This window comes from Mobula hypostoma, chromosome 12 (assembly GCF_963921235.1).
Source record: "Mobula hypostoma chromosome 12, sMobHyp1.1, whole genome shotgun sequence".
Taxonomy (NCBI): Eukaryota; Metazoa; Chordata; class Chondrichthyes; order Myliobatiformes; family Myliobatidae; genus Mobula; species Mobula hypostoma.
This window is the reverse complement of record NC_086108.1, coordinates 116,158,198-116,174,877: the sequence shown is the minus strand read 5'-3', so window position 1 is coordinate 116,174,877 and position 16,680 is coordinate 116,158,198. Positions and strand designations below refer to the sequence as shown.

The window sequence follows — 16,680 nt, the reverse complement described above, 5'->3', positions numbered from 1 at the left end:
CATGATCTACACACACAAAATTCTGCATGAATTCATCAGGTCAGGCAGTACCTATGGAAAGGAATAAATAGTTGACTTGAAACCTTCTCAGCCTGAAACATCATCTGGTTATTTCCTTCCAAAGATCATGTGCAGGTGTGGGTTAGCATGAATGGCTTTAAGTCCCTGAGCCTGCACTGAAGCCATCATCAAGGAAGCACAGCTCCCACTCTTCTTCATTAGGAGTTTCAGGAGGAATGGTTATGTCACCAAAGACTCTAGCAAATTTGTACAGATGTATAGTGGACAGCATCCTGAGAGACTGGTCCACTGCCTGGCATGTAGACTCCAGTGCTCGAGATCACAAGAGACTGCACAGGGTTCCATCACAATCATAACCTTCACAATCCAGGACATCTGAAAGAGGCAGTGCCTCAGGAGAGTGCTACCCACCATCGAGGGGCCTGACCACGTAGGACATGCCCTCTTCTCATTACTACAGTTGGAGTGGAGGTACCTGAGTCCAAAGCCACACACTTAACGTTTCAGGAACATTTTCTTCCCCTCTGCCATCAGATTTCTGAAAGGTCCATGACCTCATCATTCCTTTTTTAAAAAAAATATTTACTTACTTGTTTACAGAAATGTCATGCCTTTGCACTGTACGGCTGCAGCAAAACAAATCTCATGCCATGTAGGCAGTAATAATCAACCTCATTCTGATTCTTAAATAACTGAGTTTAACTCTGCATCATGTTTGCCAAGGTGCCATGGGCTGAGCAGCCTGCCCCCAGTGTTGTACCCTTCTGTGTTCCGCTTAAAATGCCACCAACATCCAGGCTCCAGACCTTTGTCAAAACTAGGTACGGAAATCCCAGCGGGTTTCTGGGAAAGGGAAAGTTGCATAGTCAGGGAGGGGTCTGCAAAGACAGGAGAGGATTACAGTGTCAGCGTGAATACAGAAGAGACAGGGAGAGGGAGGGGTTTGCAAAGCTAGGGAGGGGTTACTGAGACAGAGAGAGGGCCACAGAGACTGGGAGGATTTGCAGAGATGGTGATGTTACAGAGACAGTATTGCAGAGCAGGGACGGGGCTGCAGAGACGGGGAGGGGGCTGCTGAGGCGGGGAGCGGTTTGTAAAGACGGGCAGGGGTTAGCAGAGATGGGAAGCAGGCTTGTAAGGTCACGGACAGCTTTTCAGAGGGAGGGACTGGGAGGGGGTTGCCAAGACAGGAGAGGTATCAGAGACAATGAGGGTTTTCAGAGATGGGGAGAGGGTTGGACAGATGAGGAGGAATTTGTAGATACGAGGAGAGGGTGTCAGAGATGGGGACTGGATTGCAGGACTCAGCGGAGGGGAGGGTTGTGACGATGGGGAGGTACTTTCAGAGACAGTGAGAAAGTAGCAGAGATGAAGAGAGGATTTTGAATATGAGGAGAGGGTTGCAGAGAAAGAGTGTGTTCCAGAATAATTGACACAGCTTCAGACACAGGGAGAGGATGCCAGAGACAAAAAGAGGATGGCAGAGACGGGAAGAGGATGGCAGAGATGGGGAGAGGATGGCAGAGATGGGGAGGATGGCAGAGATGGAGAGAGAATGGCAGAGATGGGGAGGATGGCAGAGATGGAGAGAGAATGGCAGAGATGGGGAGGATGGCAGAGATGGAGAGAGAATGGCAGAGATGGGGAGGATGGCAGAGATGGAGAGAGAATGGCAGAGATGGGGAGGATGGCAGAGACGGAAAGAGGATGGTAGAGACAGGGTCAGTGTTGAAGAAACAGGGAGAGGGTTACAGAAAAGGGGAGGGGTTGCTGAGAGAGAACGGGCACTGTAGTGATGGGGAAGAGGTTGCAGAGACTGGAAGGGGGTTGTAGAGAAGGGGAGGGGGATGCTGAGATAGTGAGGGAACTGCAGATAGGGAGCGGTTTTTATAGACTGGGAGAGGGTTTTATCGAAGGGGTTTTATAAATTGAGAGGGCTGTATAGACAGGGAGGGCATTGCAGATATACGGAGATGACTGCAGAGATGGGGAGGGTGTTGCAGAGACAGTGAGAGTGGGGAAAGTGTTGAAGAGACAGAATGGGCAGCGGTTTGCAGAGACGAGCACAGGATTACCGTGATGGGCAGGAGCTGCAGAGACAGGAAGGGGGCCTCAAAGACAGGGAGAAAGTTGCCAAGAGGGAGAGGATGCAAGGAAAGAATTGAGGGTGCAGAGAAGGGAGGAGTTTGCAGAGACGAGGGGGGTTTGCAGAGACGAGGAGGAGTTTGCAGAGACGAGGGGGGTTTGCAGAGACGAGGAGGAGTTTGCAGAGACGAGGAGGAGTTTGCAGAGACGAGGAGGAGTTTGCAGAGACTGGGGGGGTTTGCAGAGAAGGGAAGGGTTTGCAGAGACGAGGGGGGTTTGCAGAGACGAGGAGGAGTTTGCAGAGACGAGGAGGAGTTTGCAGAGAAGGGAAGGGTTTGCAGAGACGAGGAGGGGTTTGCAGAGACGAGGAGGGGTTTGCAGAGACGAGGGGGGGTTTGCAGAGACGTGGGGGGGTTTTCAGAGAAGGGGGGGTTTGCAGAGAAGGGAGGGGTTTGCAGAGACGAGGGGGGGTTTGCAGAGACGAGGAGGGGTTTGCAGAGACGAGGGGGGGTTTGCAGAGACGTGGGGGGGTTTGCAGAGACGAGGAGGAGTTTGCAGAGAAGGGAGGGGTTTGCAGAGACGAGGGGGGGTTTGCAGAGACGAGGAGGGGTTTGCAGAGACGAGGAGGGTTTGCAGAGACGAGGAGGGTTTGCAGAGATGAGGGGGGGTTTGCAGAGAAAGGAAGGGTTTGCAGAGACGAGGGGGAGTTTGCAGAGATGAGGGGGGGTTTGCAGAGAAGGGAAGGGTTTGCAGAGACGAGGGGGGTTTGCAGAGACGAGGGGGGTTTGCAGAGACGAGGAGGAGTTTGCAGAGACGAGGAGGAGTTTGCAGAGAAGGGAAGGGTTTGCAGAGACGAGGAGGGGTTTGCAGAGACGAGGAGGGGTTTGCAGAGACGAGGGGGGGTTTGCAGAGACGTGGGGGGGTTTCAGAGAAGGGAGGGGTTTGCAGAGAAGGGAGGGGTTTGCAGAGACGAGGGGGAGTTTGCAGAGACGAGGAGGGGTTTGCAGAGACGAGGGGGGGTTTGCAGAGACGAGGGGGGGTTTGCAGAGACGAGGAGGAGTTTGCAGAGAAGGGAGGGGTTTGCAGAGACGAGGGGGGGTTTGCAGAGACGAGGAGGGGTTTGCAGAGACGAGGAGGGGTTTGCAGAGACGAGGAGGGTTTGCAGAGATGAGGGGGGGTTTGCAGAGAAGGGGGGGGTTTGCAGAGAAAGGAAGGGTTTGCAGAGACGAGGGGGGGTTTGCAGAGACGAGTGGGGGTTTGCAGAGAAGGGAAGGGTTTGCAGAGACGAGGAGGAGTTTGCAGAGAAGGGAGGGGTTTGCAGAGACGAGGAGGGGTTTGCAGAGACGAGGAGGGGTTTGCAGAGACGAGGAGGGTTTGCAGAGATGAGGGGGGGGTTTGCAGAGAAGGGGGGGTTTGCAGAGAAGGGAAGGGTTTGCAGAGACGAGGGGGGGTTTGCAGAGACGAGTGGGGGTTTGCAGAGAAGGGAAGGGTTTGCAGAGAAAGGGGGGGTTTGCAGAGATGAGGAGGAGTTTGCAGAGACGTGGGGGGGTTTGCAGAGAAGGGAAGGGTTTGCAGAGAAGGGAAGGGTTTGCAGAGAAGGGAGGGGTTTGCAGAGAAGGGAGGGGTTTGCAGAGACGAGGGGGGGTTTGCAGAGACGAGGAGGGGTTTGCAGAGACGAGGAGGGGTTTGCAGAGACGAGTGGGGGTTTGCAGAGAAGGGAGGGGTTTGCAGAGACGAGGGGGGGTTTGCAGAGACGAGGGGGGGTTTGCAGAGACGTGGGGGGGTTTTCAGAGAAGGGAAGGGTTTGCAGAGACGAGGGGGGGTTTACAGAGAAAGGAGGGGTTTGCAGAGAAAGGAGGGGTTTGCAGAGAAGGGAGGGGTTTGCAGAGACGAGGGGGGGTTTGCAGAGACGAGGGGGGGTTTGCAGAGACAAGGAGGGGTTTGCAGAGACGAGGAGGGGTTTGCAGAGACGAGTGGGGGTTTGCAGAGAAGGGAAGGGTTTGCAGAGACGAGGGGGGGTTTGCAGAGACGTGGGGGGGTTTTCAGAGAAGGGAAGGGTTTGCAGAGACGTGGGGGGGTTTTCAGAGAAGGGAGGGGTTTGCAGAGACGAGGGGGGGTTTGCAGAGACAAGGAGGGGTTTGCAGAGACAGGGAAGGGTTTGCAGAGACATTTGACCATAAGCTCACAAGACATGGGAGCAGAGTTAGGCCATTCAACCCATTGAGTCCACTCCACCATTTCATCATGGCTGATTCTGGATCCCACTCAACCCCATACACCTGCCCTCTCAGCATATCCCTTGATGCCCTGACCGATCAGGAAATGATCAGCTTTTGCTGTCATGCACTAGGCCTGCACCAAAGTCTGTGACAGACTGTTTCATAGATTCACCACTCTTTGGCTAAAAAAATTCCTCCTTGCTTTTATTCTTAAAGGTTGCCCCTCAATTTTGAGGCTGTGCTCTCTAGTTCTGGATAAGCCCACCAGAGGAAACATCCTCTCCACATCCACCTTATCTTGTCCTTTCAACATTCTGTACGTATCAATGAGATCCCCCTGCATTCTCCTAAATTCCAGTGAGTACAGGCGCAAAACTGCCAAATGCTCCTCAAATCAGTAGAAAGATGTGACATAGGATCGAAAGATATTGAATCTTTATGGGTTGAGTTAAGAAACTGCAAGGGTAAAAGGACGTCGATAGCTGCTATACATAGGCCTCCCAACAGTGGCTGGGAGGTGGACCACAAGTTACAACAGGAAATAGAAAAGGCATGTGAAAAAGGCACTGTTATGATAGTCATGGGAGATTTTAACATGCAGATCGATTGAGAAGATCAGGTTAGTAATGGATCTCAAGAGAGTGAGTTTGTTAAGGATCAGCCATGATTGAATGACAGAGCAGACTCGATGGGCCAAATGACCCAAATCTGTTCCTATGTCTTATGGTCTTATATGCTAGCTACTTCATTCCTGGAATCATCCTCGTGAACCTCCTCTGGTCTCCAATGACAACACATTCTTTCTGAGATATGGGGTTCAGAACTATTGACAATACTCCAAGTGCGGCCTGACTAGTGTCTCGTAAAGCTTCAGCATTATCTCCTTGTTTTTATATTCTGTTCCCCTTGAAAAAAATGCCAACATTGCACTTGTCTTCTTTAACACAGACTCAACCCGCAAATTAACCTTCTGGGAGTCTTGCATGAGGACTCCTAAGTTCCTCTGCACCTCTGCTGTTTGAACCTTCTCCCCATTTAGATAATAGTCCGCACTACTGTTCCTTTTACCAAAATGCATTACTGTATCATACATTTCTCAACACTGTATTCCATCTGTCACGTTTTTGCCCATTCTTCCAATTTGTCCATGCCCTGCTGAAATCGCATTGCTTCCCCAGCACTACCTACCCCTCCACCCATCTTTGTATCATCTGCAAACTTTGCCACAAAGCCATCAATTCCATTATCCAAATCACAGACAAACATTGTGAAAAGCAGTGGTCTCAATACTGACCCCTGAGGAACACCACTAGTCACCAGCAGCCAACCAGAAAAGGCCCCTTTTATTCCCACTCACTGCCTCCTGCCTGTCAGCCATTCCTCTGTCCATGCCAGTGTCTTTCCTGTAACACCATAGGGTTTCATCTTGTTAGGCAGCCCCATGTGTGGCACCTTATCAGATGCCTTCTGAAAATCCAAGTAAACGACATCCACTGTCTCTCCTTTGTTCACCCTGCTTGTTACTTCCTCAAGAATTCTAACAGATTTGTCAGGCAAAATTTCCTTTTACAGAAACCATGCTGACTTTGACTTATTTTATCATTAGCCTCCATGTACACTGAACCCTCATCCTTAATAATAGATCCTAAAACTTTCCAAAACTCCACTGAGGTTAGGCTAACTAGCTTATAATTTCCTTTCTTTTGCCTTCCTCCTCCCTTCTTAAAGAGTGAAGTGAGATGCACAATCTTCCAGTCCTCTGGGACCATGCCAGAATCAAGTGATTCTTGATAGCTTATGACCAGTGTATCTGTTATATCTTCAGTAACGTCGCTCAGGACTCTGGGAGACTTGTCCACCTTAAGACCGTTGAGTTTGCCTAGCACTTTTTCCTTTGTTATAGAAATGACACTCACTCCTGCTCCCTGACACTCATGGACCTCTGGCACACTGCAGGTGTCTTCCACAGTGAAGACAGATGCAAAGTACTTATTAAGTTAATCCACGCAACACACATAAAAATTGCTGGTGAATGCAGCAGGCCAGGTACAGTCGATGTTTCGGGCCGAGACCCTTCGTCAGGACTAACTGAAAGAAGAGCTAATAAGAGATTTGGAAGTGGGAGGGAGAGGGGGAGGGGGAGGGGGAGGGGGAGATCCGAAATGATAGGAGAAGACAGGAGGGGGAGGGATGGAGCCAAGAGCTGGACAGGTGATTGGCAAAAGGGATATGAAAAGATCATGGGACAGGAGGCCTAGGGAGAAAGAAAGGGGGAGGGGAAGCCCAGAGGATGGGCAAGGGGTATAGTCAGAGGGACAGAGGGAGAAAAAGGAGAGAGAGAGAAAGAATGTGTGTATATAAATAAATGACGGATGGGGTACGAGGGGGAGAGGTGGGGCATTAGCGGAAGTTTGAGAAGTCAATGTTCATGCCATCAGGTTGGAGGCTACCCAGATGGAATATAAGGTGTTGTTCCTCCAACCTGCGTGTGGCTTCACCTTTACTGTTGAAGAGGCCGTGGATTAAGTTAATCTGCCATTTCTTGGTCCCCCATTACTACCTCACCAGCATTATTTTCCAGTGGTCCAATATCAACTTCACCTCCCTTTTACTCTTTATATAACTGAAAAAAACTTTTGGCATCCTGCTTTATATTATTGACTAGTTTGCCAACTTATTTGATCTCTTCCCTTCTTATAACTTTTTTAGTTGCCTTTTGTTGGATTTTAAAAGCTTCCCAAGCATCCAACTTCCCACTCATTTTTGCTACCATATATGCCCTTTCCTTGGCTTTTATGCAGTCCTTAACTTCCCTTGTCAGCCACAGTTGCCTACCCCTGCAGTCTGAGATCTTCTTCTGTGGGACATAGCTATCCTGCGCCTTGTGAACTATTCCCAGAAACTTTAGCCACCTTTCTTCTGTTATCATCCCTGCCAGTATCCTCCTCCAATCCACCTGGGCAAGCTCCTCTCTAAAATTTCTGTTATTCCACTGTGATACTGCTACATGTGACTTGTGTTTCTCCCTCTCAAATTGCAGCATGAATTCACTCGTTATGGTCACTGCTTCCTTTACATTAAGCTGACTAATAACGTCTGAACTATTACACAACACCCAATCCCGAGCAGGCTCAAACACAAGCTGCTCTAAAAAGCCATCTTGTAGGTATTCAACAAATTCCCTCTCTTGTGACCTGATTTTCCCAGTCCCCTTGCATAGTGAAGTCCCCCATTATAATTTTGACATTAGTCCTTATTACACGCCCTTTCCAGCTCCCTTTGCAATCTCAACCCCACATCTTGACTGATATTTGGATGCCTATATTTGATTCCCATAATGGTTTTGCTACCCTTGCAGTCTTTTAACTCCAGTCACAAAGTTTTTGACAGTCTCTGACCCTATGTCACCTCTTTCTAAAGATGTAATTCCATCTCTTACCAACAGAGCCACATCACCGCCTATGCCTTTCTGCCTGTCCTTTTGATACAAAGTACATTATTTGATGTTAAACTCACAATTATGACCTTCTTTCAGCCACGACTCAGTGATGCCCACAGTGTCATACTGACCAATCTCTAATTGCGCCACAAGTTTGTCCATCTTATTCCTAATGCAGTGCACATTTAAATACAGCATCCTCATCCTATGAATTTTGCATCTATAGTACAATTTAACTCTTTGTTCTGTCTGTATTGGCATGTTCTTTCTTACATTCTTGTTACACCCATCATCTACTTGTAAACCTGCTGGCTCATCCTCAGCTCTATCATACTGATTCCCATCTCCCTGCCATATCAGCTTAAACCACTCCCAACATCCGTAGTAAACTTGCTTGCAAGGATATTGGTCCCCCTCGGATTCAAGTGCAACTCATCCCTTTTGTACAGGTCACACCTGCCCCAGAAGAGGTCCCAATGATCCAGAAATCTGAATCCCTGTCCCCTGGTCCAATCCCTCAGCCACGCATTTATCTCTCACCTCATTCTGTTCCTATTCTCACTGTCGTGTGGTGCAGGCAGCAATCCTGATATTACTACTCTTGAGGTCCTGCTTCTCAGCTTCCTCCCTAACCCTCTGTATTCTGTTTTCAAGACCTCCTCCCTTTTTCCATATAACCATGTAACTATATAACAATTCCAGCACGGAAACAGGTCATCTCGGACTTTCTAGTCCGTGCCGAACTCTTACTCTCACCTAGTCCCACCGACCTGATTCTGATTCTCTCAGAATACCCTCCAGTAACTTTCCCTCCATGGGTGTCTGGCTCTCTGGCGTATCTGTGAAACTCTGCTTCAGTAAATCAGTGTCTGCTTCTCCCAAGCTTCAGACCGTCTCACAGTTCAGGAGGAGGCCTTTCAGCCCAAAAAGAGTGGTGGGATAGCTGTGTTAATGAGATGACAAAGAACTATTAATGTGTGACACTGCTTGATGCTGTGGAAGGAATCAGGGTTTCAAACACAAGAGTCAGCAGGCAGCCAATGGAACGCTGGTCTTTATTCCAGGGAGATTACTTATAATATAGGTAAAAGTGCGCCTGGGGTGCTGGGCACAGGTCCGATCTCCATCGCGGAGGGATTATACACCTGTACTTCCATCAGTATGGAGAGGTCTCACTATGTTCTGGGGTGAAGGTGCTGTCCATGAGGAGAGTTTGAGTTGGTTGGGCCTCTCTGTCTCCACAACTTCATTCTCCAACCTGTTTCACTCAATGTAAAGCATCCCACACACTCTCTGCTCATTTTCCTTTACAAGTCCCAACCCTTTCTCCTCTCCCCTACAGTCTGGGCCGATTCTACACCGGAGTCTGAAATCCATAGACTGCTACAGTACAGAAACAGACCATTCAGCCCATCTGGTCCATACTATACTATTATTTTGCCTGGACCCATCGACCTGCACCTGGACCATACCCCTCCAATCCATGTACTCAACCAAACCTCTGAAGCACTACTCTTCATTTCCTTCAATACCCAAACGGGTTCAACATCTGAGTCAAGAGGATCTCTCACCGCTGTAGTGACCTCATCTCATAAACAGTGCTACCCCATCCCTAGTTGCCAATTGTCTCATCTTCCTGGATGTTGTTGCTCCTCTGGTCCCAGTGTAACTGTGTTTCCATAACAGTCTTCAGAACAACCACATTCATGGAGAATAGCACAGTACAGGCCCTTCAGCCCATGATATTGTGCTGACCTTTTAATCCACTCCAAGATCAATCTAACTCTTCCCTCACACACAGCCCTCTATTCTTCTATTCCCCTCTGCTTGTTACTTATGAGCTATGTGTCATGCATTAAGTTACAAAGCCTCCAGGCTTGCTCTTTTCACTTTTTAATCATCTTAGTATTTTTCTACTGTGGGCCTGTTTGCTTTTCGCCCTTGATCCTGCTGCCTCCTGCATTCTGCAGTTAGCTTTCCTTCTCCTTGGTTAACTCTCTCTGCTCACCCTGCTTGGATGAGTAGTCTCAGAATAGAAGGACAATCCTTTAGAACGGAGATGAAAAGGGATTTCTGCAGCCACAGGGTGGTGGATCTGTGAACTTCATCGTTACAGACAACTGTAGGAGCCCAAGTCTTTGAGTATTTTTAAAATGGAGGTTGATAGTTTCTTGATTAGTCAGGCCATCAAAGGTTACGGGGAGGAGGCAGGAGAATGGGGTTGAGGTGAGTATTAAATCATATAACCATATAACAATGACAGCACAGAAACAGGCCATCTCGGCCCTTCTGGTCCGTGCTGAACTCTTACTCTCACCTAGTCCCACCGACCTGCACTCAGCCCATAACCCTCCATTCCTTTCCTGCCCATATATCTGTCCAATTTAACTTTAAATGACAACATCGAACCTGCCTCAACCACTTCTGCTGGAAGCTCGTTCCACACAGCTACCACTCTCTGAGTAAAGAAGTTCCCCCTCATGTTACCCCTAAACTTTTGCCCTTTAACTCTCAACTCATGTCTTCTTGTTTGAATTTCCCCCACTCTCAATGGAAAAAGCCTATCCACGTCAACTCTATCTATCCCCCTCATAATTTTAAATACCTCTATCAAGTCCCCCCTCAACCTTCTACGCTCCAAAGAATAAAGACCTTACTTGTTCAACCTTTCTTTGTAACTTAAGAGATGAAACCCAGGCAACATTTTAGTAAACCTCCTCTGTACTCTCAATTTTATTGACATCTTTCCTATAATTCGGTGACCAGAACTGTACACAATACTCCAAATTTGGCCTTACCAATGCCTTGTACAATTTCAACATTACATCCCAACACCTATACTCAATGCTCTGATTTATAAAGGCCAGCATACCAAAAGCTTTCTTCACCACTCTATCCACATGAGATTCCACCTTCAGGGAACTGTGCACCATTATTCCTAGATCCCTCAGTTCTACTGCATTCTTCAATGCCCTACCATTTACCATGTATGTCCTATTTTGATTAGTCCTACCAAAATGTAGCACCTCACATTTATCAGCATTAAACTCCATCTGCCATCTTTCAGCCCACTCTCCTAACTGTCCTAATTCTCTCTGCAAGCTTTGAAAACCTACCTCATCATCCACAATGCCACCTATTTTAGTATCATCTGCATACTTACTAATCCAATTTACCACCTCATCATCCAGATCATAAATATATATGACAAACAATATTGGACCCAGTATGCTGTTGGTACCAATGTGTACCACGACTTCTTGATGCTCACACTCCCTTTTCAGGATATTGTGGACGTGCTCAGAAATATCGCAGACCGTGGCGCCTGAGAGGCAAACTACCATCCGTGTTTCTTTTTGCGTCCACAGAATCGCCTGTCTGTCCCACTACGATAGAGACCCTATTACTGCTGCTACACTACATTGAAGGGTTTGCAGAGACGGGGGAGGGTACTGCAGAGACGGGGGAGTGGGCTGCAGAGACGGGGGAGTGGGCTGCAGAGACGGGGGAGTGGGCTGCAGAGACGGGGAGAGGGCTGTATAGACGGGGAGAGGGCTGTATAGACGGGGAGGGGATTCTATAGACAGCGAGGGGGTTCTATAGACAGCGAGGGGGTTCTATAGACAGAGAGATATAGACAGAGAGATATCTACAGAGGGGGAGGTATCTATAAACAGGCAGGGGGTCCTATCTGACAGGGAGGTATCTATAAACAGGCAGGGGGTCCTATCTGACAGGGAGGTATCTATAAACAGGCAGGGGGTCCTATCTGACAGGGAGGTATCTATAAACAGGCAGGGGGTCCTATCTGACAGGGAGGTATCTATAAACAGGCAGGGGGTCCTATCTGACAGGGAGGTATCTATAAACAGGCAGGGGGTCCTATCTGACAGGGAGGTATCTATAGACAGGCAGGGGGTCCTATCTGACAGGGAGGTATCTATAAACAGGCAGGGGGTCCTATCTGACAGGGAGGTATCTATAGACAGGCAGGGGGTCCTATCTGACAGGGAGGCATCTATAGACAGGCAGGGGGTCCTATCTGACAGGGAGGCATCTATAGACAGGGAGGCATCTATAGACAGGGAGGGGAGGTGTCTATAGACAGGGAGGGGAGGTGTCTATAGACAGGGAGGGGGTGTCTATAGACAGGGAGGGGGGGTCTATAGACAGGGAGGGGGTCCTATAGATGGGGATGTGTCTATAGATGGGGATGTGTCTATAGACGGGGAGGGGTGTCTATAGACAGGGAGGGGGGGTCTATAGACAGGGAGGGGGTCCTATAGATGAGGATGTGTCTATAGACGGGGAGGGGGGGACTATAGACGGGGAGGGGGGTCTATAGACAGGGAGGTGTCTATAGACAGGGAGAGGGTCCTATAGACAGGGAGAGGGTCCTATAGACAGGGAGGGGTTTGCAGAGATCAGGGAGGGGTTTGCAGAGATGGGGCAGGGGTTTACAGAGACAGGGATGGGGTTTACAGAGACGGGGGGGGCTTGCAGAGATGGGGGAGGGGCTTGCAGAGATGAGGGAGGGGTTTGCGGAGTGGGGGAGGGGTTTGCAGAGTGGGGGAGGGGTTTGCAGAGTGGGGAGGGGTTGCAGAGACGGGGGAGGGGTTGCAGAGACGGGGGAGGGGTTGCAGGGACAGTGATGGGTTTTGCAGATTCATTTAGGGGTTTGCAGAAACAGGGAAGAGTTGCAGAGACAGAAGGTGTTTGCTGAGACAGAGGGTGGAGAGACAGGGGTGGGGATTGCAAAGACAGGGAGGTTTTGCACATACCAGGAAAGGGTTTAAGAGAGAATGGGGGTGTTGCAGAGGCAAGGAGATGGTTTGCAGAGTCGGGAAGGAGCTTGCAGTGTCGGCGGGTGGGGGGTTTAGAGACCTGGAGAGATGCAGGACATGCTTCTCACTGTATCTTGCCCCAGACTGGGGAGATCGGTGCCAATGTAGAGAGCGGCTGTGGATGGGGGTAATAAATCCTCCAACCCCCAGGTAAAGGGCAAAGGTTCAGCACCCATTTTCAGCTTTCCTCATGAACATGTTCACATTGCAATCGTGGCCTGTCAACCCTGAGGAATGGGCAGAAGATCCCACAGTGAACGCAGTGCTCCTGAGGGTTATGTTCAGTGTGTGATCTGTGCACGGCAAGAGTCAGTGACAAAGAACGGATGTGTGCACAGCAAGATCCCAGGCATACCGTTGCGTTGACATTTGTGGGTAACCTGCACACGGCAAGTGCAGACACAAAGCACAGGCAGATCCCACACAGCAAGTATAAGCTGAAGAACACAAGAGATGGTGGCGATGCTGGAAATTCAGAGCATCACACACAAAATGCTGGGTAGCCTGTAGAAAGTTGCAAACTCAGCCAGCTCCATCATGGAGACCGAGGACAAGGTGATGGCTCAAAAAGGCAGCATCGTCATTTAGTGCTCCCTTCACCCAGGACGTGCCCTCCGCTCACTGTTACCATCAGGAAGGAGGTGCAGATGCTGAAAGACACTCACTCAATGAACAGTTTCTTCCCCTCCACCACTGGATTTCTAAATGGACAATTAACCCATGAACACCACCTCAGTATTTTTTATTTGCTCTCTTTTTGCACTACATAAGTAATTATGGATATATAATTATACACTTATTGTAATTTACTGTTTTTAGTATTCTGAATTGCACTGTACTGCTGTCACAAAACAACAAATTTCAAGACATATGGCAGTACTACTAAACCTTATTCAGGACAGGTAGTATCAAATGAGGGGAATAAATAGTGGAATTTTAGGGCCGAGACCCCTCATCAGGTCACGTAGTGTGTCAGCCCAAACCCATCTCCACAGACGATGAGAAACCTGCAGAGTTTCAACAGCATTCCATGTGTGTTACTCTACAAGCACCACGTGCATGGCAAGATCTCACAAACTGATGGCTGAATAACAGATAATCTGTTTCGCTGATGTTTTTCTGGAAAGATAGTGGGACCTCCGGAGATGGTGGACGCATGTAAGCCCCTGGGTCTGGCCTGTGTTTTAGTCACAGTCCCGACAGGGGAACTTGGGGCAGCTGTAAGATTTACTGCAGACATTCAGTGTATCTTTAACCGCAGATCGCTAATGACCTGGAGAATAACTCCCTCTGATAAACGACACACTCTGCAATAAATTATCCCTTTTCAATTATTGCTGAAGCATACAGGCGATGATTAAATCAGGAGTTCCCTCTGACAACATGTCGGAACCAGTTATCTGGAGGGGATGATTAACTCAGTGAGAGGGGAATTAATGTTTTGACAGAGTCCTCCCTGTATTCCATCCCGGTGCCCATGAAAGGAGAGTTCTTATCAGACAGGCTAAAGCTCCACCATGCCCATAAGACCATAAACATATGTCAGAGCGGAATTAGGGCATGTGGCCCATCAGGTGCTTCCATCATGGCCGATTTCTTATCCGTTTCAATCCCATTTTCCTGCTTTTTATCCATTGATGCCCCGACAAACCAAGAACATATCAACCTCCACTTCAAACAAATATACCAATGACTTGGCCTCCACAGCCGTCTGTAGCAACAAATTGCACAGATTCATCACCGTCTGGCTCAAGAAATTCCTCTTAATCTCTGTTCTAAAAGGACATCTTTCTGTTCTGAGGCTGTGCCCTCTGTCCCAGACCCCCAGGAAAGGAAACATTCTGTCCACATTGACTCCACTGAAGTCTTCAATAACCCCTCCTTCTAAACTCCAACAAGCACAGGCCCAGAGTCATCCAATGCCGCTCATACATTAACCCTTTCATTCCAGGGATCACTCTCATGACCCGAAGGGGCCCAGAAATGCTCACCATATTGAATGGGTTCCTCCCCACACACTAACAACCCAACCCCCGTTCTCCCCTCTCCCACCCATGATCACCCACTCTCCCCCACACAAACACCAGCTGCCCCACCCCACCCTCACGTTTCCGACCCCATTCTCTTCCACCCTACACCTTGCCATTTCATTCTCTCGCCCTCCCCCAGACTCTCACTCCCACTGTTTTATCCCCTCTTCATTTTTACGCCTAACCCTTCCGCCCACACCCACGCTCTCCCCCCCTTACCTCACACTCTCGTCCCTACCCACACACCCGTTCTCTCCCCCATCACCCCGCACTCTCGTCCCGACCCACATACCCGTTCCCCCTCCCCCTCACCCCACACTCTCGTCCCTACCCACACACCTGTTCTTTCCCCCCTCACCCCACACTCTCGTCCCCACCCACACACCCGTCCTCTCCCCCTCACCCCGCACTCTCGTCCCTACCCACACACCCGTTCTCTCCCCCTCACCCCACACTCTCGTCCCTACCCACACACCTGTTCTCTCCCCCATCACCCCGCACTCTCGTCCCGACCCACACACCCGTTCCCCCTCCCCCTCACCCCGCACTCTCGTCCCTACCCACACACCCGTCCTCTCCCCCTCATCCCACACCCTCGATCCGGTCCCCGTTTATCCCTTCCCCTGCTCTCTAAAGATGGTATATTTAACTTTCCCGATTCCCCGGGTTGGTCCGTGTCAATAACCGCCTGGACCGTGGGCACCAGCTCTCCCTGCAGAGGTGCTGCCTGAGTTTCACTCACCAGAGAGCAGAACATCTCTGGGGGGTCTCCACACGTGCTGTCGGGTGGGTCGAGGGTGACCTTTAGGTAGCGGGTGAGCAGCGCAGCCTCGGGTTGGCAGGCCATGTAATCCCAGCTCATGTCCTGGTCCGAGTGAACCTTCGTCTTACACAGGTCGTAGTGGCCCCATGATGGGAAGTGGGCGATGGAGGTGCACAGTGTGGCCCACAGGGCCTGGAGTGGCAGCAGGGCTGACCGGCGCATTGTGCTCCAGCACTCGGCTTGCGGCCAGAGCGTGTGTTCTGACAGATGTTTTGGGGCAAGGGCCCAGCCGGTGAACAGCTGAATTCTTCGGATGGTCCAGGGGTTTGGCTGCAACTGGGAAACTGGCAGAACAACAGCAGTTCCTAAAGACAGGACGTGACAGTCACACCAGTTTAGCACCCAGATGTTCCAGAGGCTGCTGGTCTCCAGATGGTGAACCAGTGAACTGGACAGATGTGTCCAGATGTTATCCAATGTTGTTGACGAATTTTCTGGAGCTGAGGTTCAAAACAGGATAACATGCAGTAAACAGCTGTTCCAGTGGTTGTCCCGTAACTGGTGAACCAGATGTTCCAGCTGTTGAGCACCAACTCATTGGACAACCTTGGACACAGAAGCTTTCAATTCTCCCGGAGCTGGGGCCAGGTAGACTTGATTCTTTCTGCTGATTTGTTCAGCTGCTCAGCACTGGTATTGAAAGGGAGCCATCTTCAAATGACACTCTGCCTCACATTAATTTCCACTTCCGCCCAGCATCAGGCCCCTGTCGGGAGAAATCAAACCAGGCCATTGGCAAAAGTTGCAATTCTACCACCACAGACACCTCACCCCACACTGCCCCGGGGCTTTGGATGTACAGAAGACCACCCTGAGCAGTGCCCCTCCCACAACACGGCACTCCCTCAGTACCAACACCCACAGTGTGACCCTCCCTCAGTACAACCCTCCCACAGAGTGACCCTCACTCGGTAGCACCCCTCCCACAGACTGATCCTCCCTCGGAACCACCCCTCCCACAGAGTGACCCTCCCTCGGTACCACCCCTCCCACAGTGTGACCCTCCCTCAGTATAAACCCTCCCACAGAGTGACCCTCCCTCGGTACCGCTGCTCCCACAGTGTGGCCCTCCCTCGGTACCGCCCCTCCCACAGTGTGGCCCTCCCTCGGTACCGCCCCTCCCACAGTGCGACCCTCCCTCAGTACCATCCCTCCCACAGTGTGACCCTCCCTCAGTACCGCCCCTCCCACAGTGTGACCCTCCCTCAGTACCACCCCT

The 16,680-nt window shown here is 50.1% G+C and overlaps 1 protein-coding gene across 3 annotated transcripts in view; it reads right to left on the bottom strand.

The window, feature by feature from the left end:
* The window catches only part of ntng1a (netrin g1a), a 253,551-nt gene extending 237,762 nt beyond the window's left edge, over positions 1–15,789 (bottom strand). For all 3 annotated transcript variants that reach the window (XM_063065084.1, XM_063065083.1, XM_063065085.1), the window contains exon 1: positions 15,381–15,789. In XM_063065084.1, coding sequence (XP_062921154.1) covers positions 15,381–15,623 — 243 coding nt within the window. In that variant the 5' untranslated portion in view covers positions 15,624–15,789. The remainder of the gene's footprint in view (positions 1–15,380) is intronic.
* Between the last annotated feature and the right edge of the window lie 891 nt (positions 15,790–16,680).